The sequence below is a fragment of the Camelus dromedarius genome, chromosome 21 (assembly GCF_036321535.1).
Source record: "Camelus dromedarius isolate mCamDro1 chromosome 21, mCamDro1.pat, whole genome shotgun sequence".
Classification (NCBI taxonomy): Eukaryota; Metazoa; Chordata; class Mammalia; order Artiodactyla; family Camelidae; genus Camelus; species Camelus dromedarius.
The window spans coordinates 21,231,091-21,248,660 of NC_087456.1; the positions used below are offsets into that span (position 1 = coordinate 21,231,091).

Here is a 17,570-nt window from a genome sequence, read left to right on the forward strand (position 1 = left end):
CCATAATTGCATGAGGTGTGAACCAATTCCTTATAAGTATCTCTCTCTCTTTCTCTCTGTCTCTGTCTGTCTGTCTGTCTCTCTCTATATTCTATTCACTTTGTTTCTCTGCAGAATCCTGACTAATACAGTGGACATATTCTAGTGTCAACTAATTAAAGGAAAAAATACTCCCAAAGACCTATCACTTCTCCAGCAGGGAAATTTCCCTTTGAAAGGCTTAGGTATGCAGCATTCATAAAGGACTGTGGATTTCTATAGACTAGAGAGAAGTTAAATTTCAATGTTGAAAAAATTCCAGGGCTGAAATACTAAATTTCTGGAAGATAGGTGCTATGCCAGTTTTGTTTTATAGTCCTAGTACGCTGCATAGCATGACAGAAATTTAAAATGTTTAATTTAACATTATTTGATGGTCATGTCAGAATGATGAGACAAAATAAGCCTGTGGAAACTACTGTGGTCAGGATAACGCAGACAAGGTGATGTCTAGGGCAATCAGGAGTGGTAGAATTTATTGATGTAAGTCCACTCTTGGTGAAGATCCTTTCTTCTTGCTAATACTGCAAAGAGGGAGGCTTCTACATTCAGCACTGACTGTGGGTCCGGCTTTTTAATCTCTGCTCTGCACCTCTACCCTACTCTAATCTTCTGCCCTCTCCAGATCCTTCCCAGCATCAGAACTAAACACAAACCTCTTCTACTTCTCAACTCCACCTCATCCTTGACGTGTCCTGTTTTCTTCTGTCCAATAAAGGAAGGAGGGTGGAGCTGTGCCTTCTTTGGCAGCCAAACATCTCGGGTCCTTGCTTTAGGCTCCACCTCCCACACTAACCACCACCCAGTGGGGACTACACAGCTCTTACCCAGAAGCTGTTTTTCCATCCTAGGAGCTGACTTCATTGTTCCTGGGGCTGGAGCCATTTACAAGGCGACACTTGCCAATTTGGGAGTTCATAGCAGTTTTGTGTTTGTGGCAAGGGAAAAGTGAGCCTGTACCACTGTCTTTTGTCATCAGGACGGCATTAAAAACCTCCCTTCCTCTCCTCGAGCACGAACACGGCTGAAAACACAGAAGTGCGACTTGCATGTCACCCATGGATATAGTCTGTGAATTCACTAGTTTAGGAGCGGTGCTGTTATTTATGAAAATTGCCAGGGTGTACAGCTCTGCTTCCTGTTCTTGCAGACCAGCGTGACATTTTGGCTCAGTTGAGCCCCTGTCATGGGTTGCCACAGGCATTGTTTAGTGCTGTCATTTCCTGGCAGTGGACGATTATTCCACATTGCCTCAGGACGCTCTCACAGTGTTCTTGTGGCGGCTGAACCAGTCCTCAAAAAGCAAATGTATAGCTAGAGTCAATCTCTTGGAGAAGGTGGGCAGAAACAAAGCCAGTGTGGTTTATTGGAAAGAACATCAAATACAGTTCTAAGAGTACAGCTATACTCTTGATAGTAGAGGAACTGGCCCCCACCCACTCACCACTTAGTGTCACAACCTTACATGTGTCTTCTTGTCACTTCCCTACCTAATATTGTGAGGTGGGAAAGGTGGCAGCAGCTGTCTGTTTTTCCATAACCACTGACCAGCCTGGCCACATAACACCGTCTACTGGACACCACCACACACTCTCGCCATCCAGCTACTCTGTCTTTCTAGATTTTTTTCCACTGATGCGCACTGTGTTCTTGGCCACAGCCCTAATTTTAGGTATTTCAACTTCCTCATTATTTAAATGTATTTAATAATGATCAATCCAAGTTGAATCTGTATCCTTAGGAGAGAAAGTGTTACATTAGTCAAACCATTTCTTCAGAGGTGTATTGGGAATAATTAGACTTCCTACCTTAGCAATTCATCAAACATCCAGCTAATATTTAATGTCTACATTGTGTATGTCACGGTGCTAGGTGCTTACTGTGAAGATTTCACAACAGATTACATATTGCTCAGGAGATTTTTGTCTTTGAAAAGTTAATAACATAGTTGTTTCATACTTTAAATGACAAATGCCTGTTCAATACTTGGGATTTTTTTTTTAACAATAGGAATTTAAATGCAACAAAGGGACAAAGGGTGAACAATTTCATTCAGACTTCAGCTTTTGGAAGGACTAGACATAATATTGGTGTAAACGATGTGGACTTTCCCTATTAGAAAAATATATACTTGGTGAGTCACCTACTGACCCCAGGGTCACCATGTCACCCTCTGCAAAATACTGCTCTCTAGGCACAGTATCTTTATTATTTTGTGTAATTTTTCTTTATCGCCTGGCATCCCCACGGAGGCCCTTTCTCTCTCATTTTCCCGCCGGTGTAAGAAATAAAGGCAACAGAATCTATAACTTCACAGTCCTTGAAATTCTATTTTTGTTCATATCACCACAGCTAAATGATTTCTGAATTGTTGCTTTCCCTTCAACAGAGTTTCATTTGCCAAGTATCTGAGCAGCGGGAATTCGATTCTGTGGGCCGACATGTGTTTAGCATGCACAGATATCGCCTAAGAACTCTATCTTCACACTCGTAGCTTTTAGATTGTTTAGGATTTTAGAAATACCATAATCTCATCATATTAAATATGAACCGACTCCTTCAGATTCCCAGCGCCCGCAAGTTGGGCTATGCAAATCTGTGCGAGTGTGTTTCCATGGTGCGGAGTAAAAGTTATGGCAGGGATTTTTTGAAGCAGCATTACTATAAGCGTCACTCCTGCCACTGCCTTTCACAAGGGCCCACTTGCTGTGAAATATTTTGAAAACAGAGCTGAAGTGAAGATAACGCAGAACGCAAACAGGCGGAAATACGAATAAACTGAGCGTGGCTGACAGAAACCGAGAGGTTTGCAGTTTATGAAAAGGAAGAGAATGTTTGGTAAACCGGGAGGAAAAACCACCCACGGCTGTTGTTCAGAGACCTCCTGACCTCTGTTTTCCCCGCCCCAAGGGTTGGGGAGATCCCCAGGGCCGAGGAAGCGGCCCCCCAAAACCGCTTCCGGGACTGCAGCTTTCCTCCTCACGCCTCCAGAGAGCAGCGTCTTCTCAGGCCACAATTCCCTGAGATCCAAAAATAACTACACAGACGTGAGGAAAAGGGCCAAAGCCTGCGGCAAAGGGAGGTGCTTGGTTACCGCCTTATCGCTTACAGCCAGAACGCTGGAAACCTAACCCAGAGCCAGCCTTTTATAGAGAGTCCCTGGAGCCCCGCCCTAGCAACTTCTCCTAGCAACGCCTCGCCCCGGTGCTCCGCGGTCTTATCGGCCTCCGCCAGGCCCTTCCTGTTCCCCTCCCCCCGTCAGCGCTGCTCGCGGCCCAGGGCACGTGACTATCCCCAGGGTAGGGGCGGGGCGAGCGGAAGACTGCGGGGCGGGGCGCTGGAAGGCGAGCTTAATGTCATCAAGTTGCGCCGGGCTAATTGTGGCGCTCGGCGCTTCCGGGAATCTCGCGGTTCCGCGACTAGGTGAAATGGCGGAGACAGCGGCGCCAGTGTGGCTTTGCGGCCCTGGCTTCGGGTGCAAGGCGCTGCGATGTCCCTCGGCCCCGTGCTCTGTACGAGATTTTATCTACCAACACTGCCAAGATCAGGTAAGGTTTGCGGTTCTTGGAAGGAAGGGGAAAGAGGCGAACAGAGGGCAGGATTGGGTGCGGGGATTGTCGGGAGCGCGTTATTTCTGTGAGGTTTTCAGTTTTTGAGGCTGAGGATTCCTCAGTTTTAAGGTGCTTCCAACTGATGCTGAAACCTTTCTTTGCTTTTGTTTTGTGGTAGTTTGTCTCACATAAAGGAGAAAACCCGATCGGTTCACAGGCGCTTAGTCTGGCCCTCTGTCTGGTTTAACAGAATTCCGTTAGGTACTCTTCATGCGTAAATGAGGCAGTTGGACCAAACGATTTTTAAGGCTCATTTTCTTACATTCACTCGGGTTATGTGACTGTCCACAGATAGCACAGCCCCGTTCACTCCAACCTAGAGAAGTATGTCATATCCAAACCTAGGCCAGAGGATGGTTGGAAAGGAAATGGATTCATCTGGTTACTGGTCGAGGCCAAGACTCATATATGTCCTGTCGAGGGCATCGTTTTTAGAGCCTGTCATTTAGATGTTTTCACTAATCATTTGATGCTCTTATTTGTTCAGGCATATTTTTGAAACCTATCATGGACTTCTAAAGTTACATATATGGTTTACTTAATTATCATGTAAGCAAACTTTTTACCAACTGTAAGATATTAAACCTGTTCAATTATTTACATAATTTGGTGGTCTCCCTGAATCTAATTTTAATGTTGGCACTTGATCTGGTACTGTTCTTCTTTATAATCACCCCTCCTTATCTGTACTTCCCTTGACTGTTTCTCTGCTTGTTATTTATAAGCTTAACACATTAACACTGCAGTTTAGATCAAATCTTTACTTGGACTGGTTCCGTGAAGAAGCAGTGTGTGTTTGCAAATAATATGGTTTCTCAGTTTCCCTATTTTTCTTTCTATACTGCAGTCCAGTTTAAAAACTGTCAGAACTGTTTTTACCATCTGAATAGGGAAATGTTTTCCAAAATAGTTGGATTTTAGTATCTCTGAAAATAACTCATGAGTACAGTTTTAAAATGACCCAAAACGAGACCAGAAAAAATAAGATCTTAATTATAAGGAATATTGGAAAAAATAATTTAAGACACAAGGAATATAAATGCATGGATTCAGTCATCTACTTAAAAAACGTGGCCATAATAGATAATGAACAGAAATACAAAACTTACAAAAGGGCATTTGATGAGATACTGGAACAAATAAAAATAGCTCAAGTGCATGTCTATGCTTTTAAAACAAAACTATTCTGACACATGATAAACTTGGTGTTAGCCTTCCCCGAGAAAGTGAAAAACAGACTATTCATCAAACAGTGCTATTCATCAGTCTAGAATAACAGGCACAGATAAGACCAGCTGCAAAGTTAATAGGAAACAGTGTTTCTCCCAAGGACATGGTAAAGTGGTGAAATGTCATGACTCCCTTGAAAGTATCCTTTTTTCTTACTCTGTCAAACCTTACCTTGAAAATCATAGACTTTAAGAATAAACTCTGCTGTTTGAAGTTGTATCAGTAAGAATGAAGCATCCCACTCTTGCCTTGAGAATCTGAGTCTCTTTGATACAAAGAAGTGCTTTTCATTTCCAGTCCAGGTGCAGAGCTTCAAATTAGGGATTTCTGGTCACAATATTCCACATTTATCTTAACTTTGTAGTTTCTAAGGAAAGAGGAGCTTGAATCTCCATCACAGTCTAGACCTGATGTTGACCTTTATACACACAGCCCTGCTTCATTGTGAGCCTCTCAAAATACTGTTTCATTTAAATTTTACCTAAAAATTCCACCCTTGCCCCAAGTCCTATAATAACTATCTTTTTATTTGTTGGTGAGACACCTCATGATTCCTCTGATATGCAGTTCCTCTTCATTGCAGTGGGTCAAGAAATTTGAGTTTGTTGGACTACAGGTTTGTCTCTGGTGACCTTGAACTGATTGACCTACGAAACATGTAATACTTTGTGCTTGAAATGCTTTATAATACACAAATGGTTAAAGACAGTTAAATTGATTCTAAATTTTCTTTGTTATTTTTTCGACTAGTGATTATTATTTGATAAGAATCTTAACAGGTAGAAAATGCAATTTTGTTAATCAGTTATCTTGTTAAATAAGCAGTTCTGTTTGAAAATGAAGGATGGTGTATAATCTTTCTGTCTTCATGTTACAGTTTTAAAAAGTTATTTAGAATTGTAGGAATACCATACCCATTAGATATATAAAGTAGTTTTAAATTTCTAAATATCAAACATAGGAGGTGTATTACATGTCTCATTTAATTTTTACAACTCTTTAAAGTAAACAGTATTTTATAGACAAATACAGTCCTTTATGTTAATCACATCATGCGTGTAGCTTGAGCTCCTCTGCTCCTCTCTTCTGCTGTCATACTTGACTGGGAAAACTCCCTTCAGTTTAAATTCAGCTCTCCACCTATTTTCCCTGGCATTTGGGCAGTGACGGTGGTAGGGAAACTAATCACACAAACCAGTCTCACTGTAAATTCACAAATACCAACCATAGTGCTGCTTGGCAAATCTACTGTATTTCTCTAATCCAGAGTGGGCTTCCACTTGGTTGCAGGACTGTTAAGAATACTGATCCATGTAGCCCTTGGGCAGCTGGACAGAATCTCAGCCCATCTTTAGTACCTTTTATCATTTTCCCCAGAGTGTCATCCACACATTTTTCGTATATACTTTGGTGGGAAAAGAGTTGAGAAGCACTGCTCAGTTCATAACTCTGTCACTTTTTCAGGTTACTCTTTCCCATCTTCTCTCTTTAAATCTCCAATACTTCTTCCATCCCAGAGACCATACTTTATATTCATTGAGAAAGTGCAGGCAATGAGGAGAGTTTCGTCATGCTCACACCAGTGCCTTTACTTACCTGTGGTATAGTTAGACTTCTTATCTGTTACTGTGGATGAACTGTCATTATTTTACAAATAATTAGCTATTATCTTGCACTTTCTACAGTAATCCTTCTCCCTCACCTACTAAAAGACTTATTTTGGCATTAGTTTTCTCTCCTCTGCATTTCCCAGTGTTTTCTCTTTTTGCTGAATTGTTCCTACCAGTGGGCAAACATGAGCCCACATCCCCCCAGATATCACCTCATTTTCTCTGATTTTCTTTATAAAAAATAATCCTTAAACATGAAACTTTTTTTCCTTTAGAACCCACTCTAGTTAGGCTTTTTTGTTCCCATCACTCCGGTAGAACAGCTCTTTCTCATGCGTTCAGTGTCTTCTATGTTGCCATATCCAGTGATCAGTTTCCAGTTTTCATTTTGGTTGGCATGTCAGTGTCTTTGCACAACTGACTATTCCCTCCTTAATACACTTTTCTGACTTGCCCAAACATCACCCTCAGTTCTCTTCCACTTCACTGGCCTCTCCTTTCCTGTCTCTTTGGCTACTTCCCCCTCATCACCTTGATCTCTCGATCTTGGAGTGGTCCCTCTCTCATCTCTGGAGATTTTATCCATTCTCATGGCTCTCAGTACCATCAGTATGCTGATAACTTTCAAATGTAAATCTCCCGCCCAGACTTCTTTCCCCTTCCCCAAACTCCAGACTTATGTAGCTACCAGTCAGTCCACTTGGGATCTCTACTTGGCTGTCTAATAAACATCTCAAACTGAAAAATCCAAAATGAGACTAATTTTCTCCCTCAAACTTCCTTTTCCCATTAGTCAAACCAAATTTTTGGAATCACCTCAGATCTTCCTTTTGATGTTACTTCCCTCATCCAGAGCAATTAGCAAATCCTGTTGCCTTTACCTTCAGAGTATCCTCAGAATCTCACATTTCTCATCACCTCTGCCACTACTGCCCCAGTACAAATAGCCCTCATTTCTCATCTGGATTATCACAATAGCTTCTCAGTGATCTCTCTGCTTCTGTAGTCTTATTTTCAATTTAACGCTAGAGTAATCCTTTAAGTGTGTGACTCAGATCTCAATTTGTTCAAAACTACAATAGTTTTATTCAGAGTGACATCCAGAGTCCTTACAGTGGTTTTGAAAGCCTTATCGCTGCCCTTTTATGTACTTCATTGCAGCCACATTGGCTGCGTTACTGTTCCTTGAATACTCAAATCTCATTCCTTTGCATTTGCTATTGCCTCTGTCTGGACTACTATTCCCCCAGGTAGCCACATGGATTGTTCTCTCACTTTCTTTAATTCTCTGCTTAAATGTCACTTGATCAGAGAGGCTTTCCTTGACTAACTATATATATTAAATAAATTACCACCACATCCATCCACATATCTTACCCTCTTTACCATGGGTATCACCACTTGACATAGTATATGATTTTTTGTTTGTTTGCTTTGTTTTTTGGGGGAGAAAGTAATTAGGTTTATTTATTTTTAATGGCAGTACTGGGGATTGAACCTAGGACTTCATGCACAATAAGCAGACACTCTACCACTGAGCCACACTCTCCCCTTGACATAGTATATGATTTGTTTGTTCATTATTTGTTTTCCTCCATAAGGCAGGATCTGTATTCACTGTGTTATTCACTGTAGTATTCCAGCATTTGAAAAGTACTTGGCAAATGGTAGGCACTTAGTATTTGCTGAATGAATGAATGGTCCCATTGAAATAGCTGTGTGACGTGGTTCAGAATGAATGTTCATAGTTTCCACTTAAGGAAGATACCAGTGATGCATTTTTCCTTTCTTTTGGTATTTAAATCTCTTCATTCTTGATGTTGCAGGTTTAGTGGTCAGCCTTCTAAGTTCCATGTAACTTTGGAAAATACTCCTCTGTTGTCTTATTTTATGACATCAGAAACTTATTTAGAAAGACTTACAATATTTATATTTTCTTTTTATTACTTGATGTGAGAATTTTTTTGAAATACATAGAATGGGTTTGGAGGAGTATACTTGGGCTTCTGCAGTGATTGGCTGGAACTCAGGGGGACACTGGCAGAAGAGATTAAGCACTGACTGCCAGCTGGTCCTAAAACTTACAGCTTATATAGGTATATTAAAAATTATACTTTGGTCTCTTTTCTTTCCCCTTCTTATCCCTACTTAATGTTTCTCAAGATGTATATTGTCACTTTTAAACTTGGGGCCACTCAGTGTTCAACTTGATGTTATCTGTTTTAAAAATAGAACCTCCAGAGTTACTGGATCTGAGCCCTGCATAATCTACCTTGACTCTTATTCCCTATTAGAGAAGGAGAAAGAGCAGTTTTAATTTTCACTCAAGAGATGGGAAGTTCTTCTGTATATCATGACTAGGTATTTAGGAACAAATCATACCTAGAATACATCATATGAAATGACTTTTTTCTTTTAGTAGTTTTTATTTTTTTCCTCAACACATATTAATTGAATGCACACTATCTCCTTGTAACTGGAGTAATAGAAACATAAGCTAGGTCCCTTCCTTCAAGAAACTTTTAGTGTCTCCTAAACAGCATTGAAAGAACCCCAACTTGTCTCTAGGATGTTCCAGTGGAATACTTCTTTGTGAAATGCAACGGATTACTCGTTAACACCAGTGACACAGTGCAGCATGGGGCTGTTTATAGTTTGGAACCCAGACTTCGTGGTGGAAAAGGAGGTAGGATATTATGTTGACGGCTTAGTCAACGTCTGCATTCTTTACAATAATACATTAATTAATACATTAGGCATTCTTTAGCCATATGTATTAAATTAACAAACTCCTTGGTCTCTGTAGTCTACTAGCCTTGATTTGCCTTATGAAAGTCTTTGTTTACTTACCTAATTTTGAATATTTTTCTCTTTTATTCTTTTTGAGGAAGATGCTGTATGATATAATTCCCACCTTCTCTCGGCGGATAGCTCTTAGGCACCCTAGGCTCTCCGACTCTGGGGAGGATTAGATAAAGAGAGGTGATCATTACTCTGTCCAATTTCCTGACGAATGCCAAAACAATCAAATCTTTCTACTTTTTTCAGGATTTTTGTCTATTTATTGTAGTTCCAAGGGAGATCTACAGTCACTTTATGAAATACAAGTATTTATAGATTGAGGTAGATTAAAGTCCTCGCTGTAGTAACTTGTCTAAAGGAGGGGAAAAGAGCGAAAAGTAAATATGAACAGTTCTTGGTGTTTCTCCTGATGCACTAACATATAACAAAATCTACAGTGATTTGGTTTGGTTTCAAAGAGCCAACATCTCAGATTACAATCATCCTACCATTTGAAATTGTGTCAATAAGAATGAAGCTTGTCATTGTCAGTGAGTAACAGCCTAAAATTGCCTCTCCTTTTAAACTCATTTCAAAATCTCACCATATAATTTTTAAAATCCTTTATCTTGGAATCTTGGGATCTCTGGCACTAGATAAAGCCCTCTAAAATACCCCAGTGATGCAGGTACAATATTGCCGAAATATAAGACAAATTGCGAAAGGCATGAGATTGATCAACTTTATCAAGGTTATCAACTCTCTTACCTTTGCTACCTGCTTTAGAATCTTGGTGTACATTCTCTTTAAAACAAAAAAGAAAGTAGAGGTCACCTTTAATCTAGTGATATAGTACTATTTTCATAAATTCAGCTTTTACCTATCCTTGAACACTTTTTAACCTACTTTCTCCAAATATATTTGCTCAGGTTTTGGCTCTATGCTCCGAGCACTTGGTGCTCAGATTGAGAAGACCACCAATCGAGAAGCTTGCCGGGATCTCAGTGGAAGGAGACTACGAGATGTCAATCATGAAAAAGCGTAAGATGCTCACCTGTTGTTTTTTGTTTTTTGTTTTTTAAGAGAGAAACGTACTTTTCTGTCATTAGTGATTATATTCATGCCATGCATATCGGCATTGTAAACTTGAAATACTTATGGTCTAATTTACTGTTTTCAGATTTGATTTTCCCCTTATTTAGTAATTGTATCTTCGGGTTTTAATCAAGTCTGTAACAGTGCGCTAGTAGTAAGCATGGCACACCTTTTGAGGAAATATCACAGTATGAACAAGAATGCATTAATTTGTCTGGGTGGGACGGTTTATTTATATAAAAGCACGTGTGTATAATATATCCATTCAGATATATCTCTTCTCTCCCATTGCTAGAATGGCTGAATGGGTAAAACAACAAGCTGAGCGAGAGGCTGAAAAGGAGCAGAAACGCCTGGAACGCCTACAGCGGAAGCTTGCAGAACCCAGGCACTGCTTCACCAGCCCCGACTACCAGCAGCAGTGCCATGAGATGGCTGAGCGACTGGAGGATTCCGTCCTCAAAGGTGAGAATGAGTGTTCCTTAGTGCCATCAGCAGGCACTGCTGAAGCCAGCTGTTCCAGGCTGTTCCACACTGCCCACAAAGAACAGTTGTTAAGCCTTTTTTGGGTTACAGACCTCTGAGGAGCTGATGAAAGCTGTGGAATTTCTCGCCTCAATAATGAACACAGTATACCTTACAACCCAGGGGAAAAACTCACACACTCACGCATTTGACATAGTTGACCTCTGAGCTCTGTGGGCTCTAGGGCCCTAGGTAAGAACATTTTTTATGCTTCAAGGGGATAAGGTGAGTCTTCAGGCAGTGTCTATATGGCAACATATTTGCTTCCAGTTTAAGGTCACTTTTTTTTTTTTTAGTGGTTTTTAGTGAGAATTATTGTCATTAACTTTTACATTTTTAGCATCCAGAGCATTTTGCTAGGGCTATTGTGCATATAGTTGAATAAGAAGGATCAAAAGAGTTTTGACATAACGGGGGGGAAAGTCAAATGTACGCAAATAATGAGCACAAGGGGGATGAATCATTAAGTTTGGAGAAGGCTAGGTGTGAACCTGCCAGCCTCAAAGTTACAAATTGGACATGGTGCTTTAAAAATCGGGCTCAAGAACCAGATTGCTTATTATTTTAAATCTGTAAATTTGAGATTAATTTCATTTTAAACATATTAAATTTTGGTATGTTAAGAAGTTTAAACCTGGAGCTTTAGATTGCAACTCTTTTTGCAGTCCAGATTATTTATAATTTCTCTAATTAAACTTAGTCCTGATACTAGAAACTGAGTTGTTAAAATTTCTGGTTAGGTATGCAGGCCACCTCCAGCAAGATAGTATCGGCAGAAATTGGTGAGAGTCGGAAACGGCCTAACAAACCAGAAACAGACAGAGGAGCCAGCGCAGGGAAAAGGAAATGCTTTTGGTAAGTGTGTTCATTTTTATTTCAAATAGATGTTTGAAGACTGAAGGGGGAAAAAAAACCCATTTTTCCTTGTGTTTATATCTCTGGAATATCTTGTTCAGAAACTTACCTACTATATTTCTTTCTTGTCTATTTGATGTAAACACACTTTTAAGTAATGTTTGTTGGAAGCCAAGAAATTTTCTGGAGTGCTTCAGTTCAGGTTTCAATGATTCTCACATTGTACACATTAGTAATGGTTTCTGCTTTGAATGCCACCAACAGAATTTAAATGAAATATTTTTCCTTACAGTGAAAAATCACATAAAAATAGCTTTATACTTGAATTACTATTTGGTATTGAAAGAGTTAACTTTCAGAAATTCCAGGTGGAAACCATGACTTTACTTTCCAGGTTGTTGTGTTTTCTCTGTGTTTTTTCACGGTCATCACTGAGGTCTTTGGTCACTTTGCCAGACCTCTTCTGACCACTTTTGCGCTTGTGGCTGAAAAGCACAATACTTTTTATTATCTTCTCATAGTTCTCCTGCCCTTCCCAGTTGGTCTTCTGGTTACCAGCTCAGTTCCTTTGGGCTAAGTTCTAGAAAATGATAAGTCCAAATGGATCTTGGCTTCCTTGTTGGCCTCCCCTTTGGGAATAGAAAGATAATTATTAACCAAACACCGTGTAACTCTTTGAGTCCAGCATAGAATTTTTTGTGTTCTTTCTGAAATGGGAATTAAATATTCCTGAGAGAAAAGGTAGTGGTATTATCTGTGGACTTTTTTTAAAGCCAGGTTTGTTGAGGTATAATTTATGTATAGTAAAATTTACCCTTTTTGAACAGTTCTGCAAGTTTTGAAAAATGTACAATTTGTAGTCATATAGCCACCACCAAAATCAAGATACAGAGTATTTTCCATCACCCTAAGAAGTTCCCGATTATACCTTTGGAGTTAATTTCCTTCCTTCACCTCCACCCCTGGCAACCACTAATCACTGGTGTGATATTTGTTCCTATGGTTTTGTCTTTTGAGTCTGCTTCGTTCACTTAGCATAATGCTTTTGAGACCATTGATGGTATTAAATGTATCAGTAGTGCAGTCCTTTCTATTGCCAAGTATTATTACGTGATACGGCTGTACCACAATTTATTTATCCATTCTCCAGTTTTTAGACATTTGGGTAGTTTCCAGTTTTGGGTGATTATGAATAAAACATAGAATTTTCTTCTAATTGTTTATTATTTTACCTAATTTTCAACCGTTGACATTCATACAATATAGGGGAAAAAAGCTTTAAGCAAAATTAATTTGTTTGAAGAGATTCACAACTTTAAAAAAGAGATCCTTTGGCTCTTTGGGATGTTGGTTCCAGTCTTGCTGAATTTTTCTTTTCCTTCTGTTTATACCTCTGGAACTCGCTCTCCATCTCAAGCTAGCAGATACTTTTATTCAGAGTCTGTTTCCTGGACAAACTGCAACTCTTTTTTTTTTTTTAAAGTAAAACATACAAATGATGTCAGACCTTTCTGTTGCTTCTGGTAGGTTGGGCATGGAAGGACTAGAGGCTGCAGAGGGGTCCAGCTCTGAGAGCTCAGATGATGACAGTCAAGAAACACCTACTACTTCAGGAATGAGCTTTCATGTTTCCAGAAATAGCAGAGATGGTGTTGAGATGGCAGCTGAGTTTCCTAGTAGTTCTCAGCCGGCAAGAGTATTGAGGACAGACACTAGATCACCAGAAAAGTTATACATCCCAGTGACTGATTCTGGGAACAATATTTCAGAAGACTTGTGTGCTGAGCTGGGAGAGGCATCTACCAAGGAGTGTATGGAAAGGAAGATGGCTGAAGAAACAGAGAAATCCCAGGAGAAAAAGGAGTCAGAGAGTAAAAAACCCACAGAAAAGGAATCAGCTGGAACTGGCCTGAGTAAGGAGAAAGAGACAAAAGAAATGACTGATGGGGAAAGAGCTGCCAAGGTAGCACCTGGAGAAGATAGGAAAAACATTCCTGTTGCCAAATTGGAAGAAGGCCAGTCAGGAAACACAGTAAGTAAATTTCGGGGGTGTTGACGTCTAGAGCCAAATCAGCTTAATCTCTGCAATAAGTCATTGAAATGAAAAATGTGCTTTTTCCCATCAACTGCTTAGTGGAAAGACTTGTTTAATAATCAGAAATATAGATGTTGGTGAAGCTTTCCATGTCCCTCCAAAATTCCTTAGTTGTTTCTTTGTTTTTTTTTAAGCTCTGGAATTGGTATTGTTTTGCCACTAGGTGGTGTCCTTGGTTCCATATTTCATCAATTCTAAAGTGCACGTTTTTCACATTTTAATATCTCTGAATTTGGATATATATCATGTTATAGTTTAACTGGTATTGTTTATTCTTTCTTAATAACGCATGCAATGGTAAAGCATATTATGATGGATGGCATTTTAGATTTGATGAAATGTGCTCATTTTCCTATCACTAAATTTCTAGTTATTCAGTTTTTCTTTCTCATGTGAGTTATCATTTCAATACAGTTGTCACTTGGATGTGAAGATCTTTCCTGTGGAAGAGGAGCAGCTCCTTCTTAATTTATCGTTAAATCTTAAGCCCCACATTCAGCCTTTTAAAAATTTATTTTGATGATACATGCTTTCCTTTAAATGGTTGATTATTTGCTATCGTCAGTGGACTGACTTTCAGCAAAAATCTATATTGCTTACTCTTTGATCTAATGATTTGCTTTTTTAGGATAGATGAGACCTGAACTATTTGGTTTCTTTTGATAAACACCAAAGTCTATCATTATTTGTTTAACTGACACCTTCCCTACCCCCAGTAAGTAAGCAGAAATGCATATATTGCTTTTTCTAGGGAAGATAGTGAAATTTCTTATGCTAAGGGCTTTAAATTGATCCTCATACTATCTCTGGAGTTATAAGCACATAGCTTTTATGTTACTTGTATATGTCAGGTGTTTATCTTGACCAAAGTCTTGGAAAATGAATAAAGGAAAATAGAACTTAACGTGACTTTAAATCTTTGAGCTTTTAACTGTGGAAGTTTTGTTCTCAGTATTGTAGAGTAGCTGTTGTATTTACAAGAACCATGTGCAACCATGTGTGATTCTCTAAAGACACATAGGTGGTGGCTTCGGATTTAGCCATAAATAATGAAGCCAAGATTCACTCCAGAAATCTAACAAAATGGCCTTTGGAAAAAAAAAAGAAGAAGAAGAAGAAGAAGAAAGATCAACTGCCCCAAAGTATCTGTCCCTAGAACTCTTCAATATTTTAAAAAAGCAACTTACTGTGAGAGAAAATTATTGTCCTTTGAATATGTTTTAAAAACAAGAAAACCCTAAATGTGAAAACTCATTCTTTGCAGAGCATCCATCATTAGAAGTATTTAGTTTTGTCTTAAAGGCTGTAATGGTACTTGGTGGGTAGAGCAGTTGCAGGTCTTTTGAACGGCATTTAAATTTGTCAAGTGATGTAAGTGAGAGTCACTCACTTTGACAGTCACTCTTAATTATTTGATTAGAATAGAAAGCTTAAGATTATGGAATTAATAGATTGACAGCCATAGGAATCTCACTAAAACTGAGCTGTATAGGGTGCTGCTCTTTTCTCTGCTCATAGTGTTGGAGGTAGGCTGGGTATATTTTGCTGTTTGAATTTTTACTGGGAAAATCAAAAAAGAGGAGTAATATTAAGAATCTGGGAAACCTGTAACTTCTGTTACTGTTCTGAATACTTGTTTCTAAATATATAGATATAAAATTAATGTTTATTAATTATGTGTATTGAGAACATGTGTAGAATAACAGATGATTATTAACAATCAGTCACAAGATACGGCAAATTAAATGAAAATCCTTGAAAGATAGAATGTAGATGACAATTGAAAGTTTTATTTAGAGGAAGAGACCTATTTCAAATATTTCTTTTTCTTTTTCTCAGGGTATCGGTCAGGAAACTGTGGATTTACTGGCATTCAGCTCTGTTGCAGAATTGGAGTTGCTGGGTTTGGAGAAGCTCAAGTGTGAACTCATGGCTCTGGGGCTGAAGTGTGGGGGCACTCTCCAGGAGCGGGCGGCCAGGCTCTTCTCTGTCAGAGGAATGGCAAAGGAGCAGATAGACCCAGCTTTATTTGCCAAGCCTTTGAAAGGGAAGAAGAAGTGAATTTCATCAGCGCTGATTTCCTGTTTCTTTATAGTCTAGCACTTCTAACCTGCATAATGTTGACTCTTGGACATTGTTCCTATTGATATTAAAGGTGACTTTTTAATAACTCAGTTCTTAACAATCCTCTTTTTCATTGTTAGATTAATAGAGTTAATGTGTAAAACCATCTGGGCGTGGTGTTTTCTTTGTGGGAAGTTTTTTTATAACTAATTTCTTTAATAAATATAGGGCTTTTCAGAGTCTGGGTTTCATCTTGTGTCACTTAGGTAAGTTATTTTTTCAAAGAATTTATCTACTTGGCCCAGTTATCAGATCTGTGTTCATAAAGTTATTCAGAAGTCTTTTCTATCCTTTTAAAAAGACATCAGTAAGAGTTGTGGTGATAACTTCTTTTTCAATCTGATACTGATAATTTCTGTTTTCTCTTTCTTGATCAACAGTCTAGCTAGGAGCTTATTTTGCTGACAGTGATTTTCAAAGAACCAACTTTTGCCTTATTGACTTTTCTTAACTGCTTTTAATTTCATTGATTTCTGCTTTTTATCATTTCCTTTCTTCTACTTAGCTTGAGTTTACTTTGCTCTTTTCTCTACCTTCTTACAGTAAGCCCTAGGTCATTGATTTTAGACTTTTGTCCTAGTAATAATATTTAAGTTATATATATATAATATATATATAATATTTAAAGTTTTTCTTTAAGTACTGTTTTAGCTGCATCTCAGAAATTTGAATATGTTGTATTTTATTATCACTCAATTTTGAGTATTTTCTAATTTTCGTATGAATTCCTTGACCCATGAATTCTCTATAAGTATGTTGTCTAATTAGCTTTTTTTTTACTTTTTTTATTGAGTAATAGTCATTTTACAATGTTGTGTCAAATTCTAATGTATAATTAGCAATTTTAAAAATCCAATCTATTTAAACAAACAAAAAAAACCCCGAAACAGTTCACTCATTTCTCCCACCCTATACCCCCTGCCTATGACAATCATTAATCAGTTCTATGAATCTATAATCTTTGGGGGCGTGTTTTGTTTTAATTTAAAAAATTTTTTTAGATTCCACATATAAGAGAGGTCATACAGTATTTGTCTTTATCTGACTTACTTCACTTAGCATAATGCCCTCAAGGTCCATTCATGTTGTTGCAAATGACAAGGTTTAATTCTTTGCTATGGCTCAGGAATATTCCATTGTATATGTTTGCCACATCTTCATTCATCCATCATCCATCAATGGACACTTAGATTGTTTTTATATCTTGGCTATAATAAATAATACTGCTGTGAACATGAGATGCATGTATCTTTTTGAGTTAATGTTTTAATTTTCTTCAGATAAATACCTAGAAGTGGAATTGCTGGATTATATGGTAGTTCTATTTTTAATTTTTTGAGAAACCTTCATACTGTTTTCCATAGTGGCTGCACCAATTTACATTGCCACCAGCAGTGCACAAGGGTTCCCTTTTCTCCACATCCTTGCCAACACTTGTTAATTCTAGTCTTTATGATAACAGCCATTCTAATAGGTGTCAGGTGATATCTCACTGTGGTTTTGATTTGTGTTCCCCTGATTATTAATGATGCAGAGCATCTTTTCATGTACCTGTTGGCCATCCGTATGTCTTTGGAAAAATGTATTCAGATCTTCTGCCCATTT

At 38.5% G+C, this 17,570-nt stretch overlaps 1 protein-coding gene across 1 annotated transcript; it reads left to right on the forward strand.

Moving 5' to 3' along the window:
- Nucleotides 1–3,396: 3,396 nt before the first annotated feature.
- SDE2 (SDE2 telomere maintenance homolog) lies at nt 3,397–17,203 on the forward strand. The gene is made up of 7 exons (XM_010992502.3): nt 3,397–3,587; nt 9,059–9,176; nt 10,201–10,312; nt 10,662–10,831; nt 11,632–11,746; nt 13,274–13,778; nt 15,681–17,203. The coding sequence occupies exons 1-7, from the start codon at nt 3,468–3,470 to the stop codon at nt 15,900–15,902; spliced, it is 1,362 nt and encodes a 453-aa protein (XP_010990804.1). The 5' UTR covers nt 3,397–3,467; the 3' UTR covers nt 15,903–17,203.
- Nucleotides 17,204–17,570: the final 367 nt, after the last annotated feature.

Coding starts and splice junctions, on each gene's coding strand:
- SDE2 (XM_010992502.3), top strand. CDS start 3,468: ATGGCGGAGACAGCGGCGCCAGTGTGGCTTTGCGGCCCTGGCTTCGGG. Junction 10,313..10,661: donor GATGTCAATCATGAAAAAGC/GTAAGATGCTCA, acceptor TCCCATTGCTAG/AATGGCTGAATGGGTAAAAC. Junction 13,779..15,680: donor AAGGCCAGTCAGGAAACACA/GTAAGTAAATTT, acceptor TCTTTTTCTCAG/GGTATCGGTCAGGAAACTGT.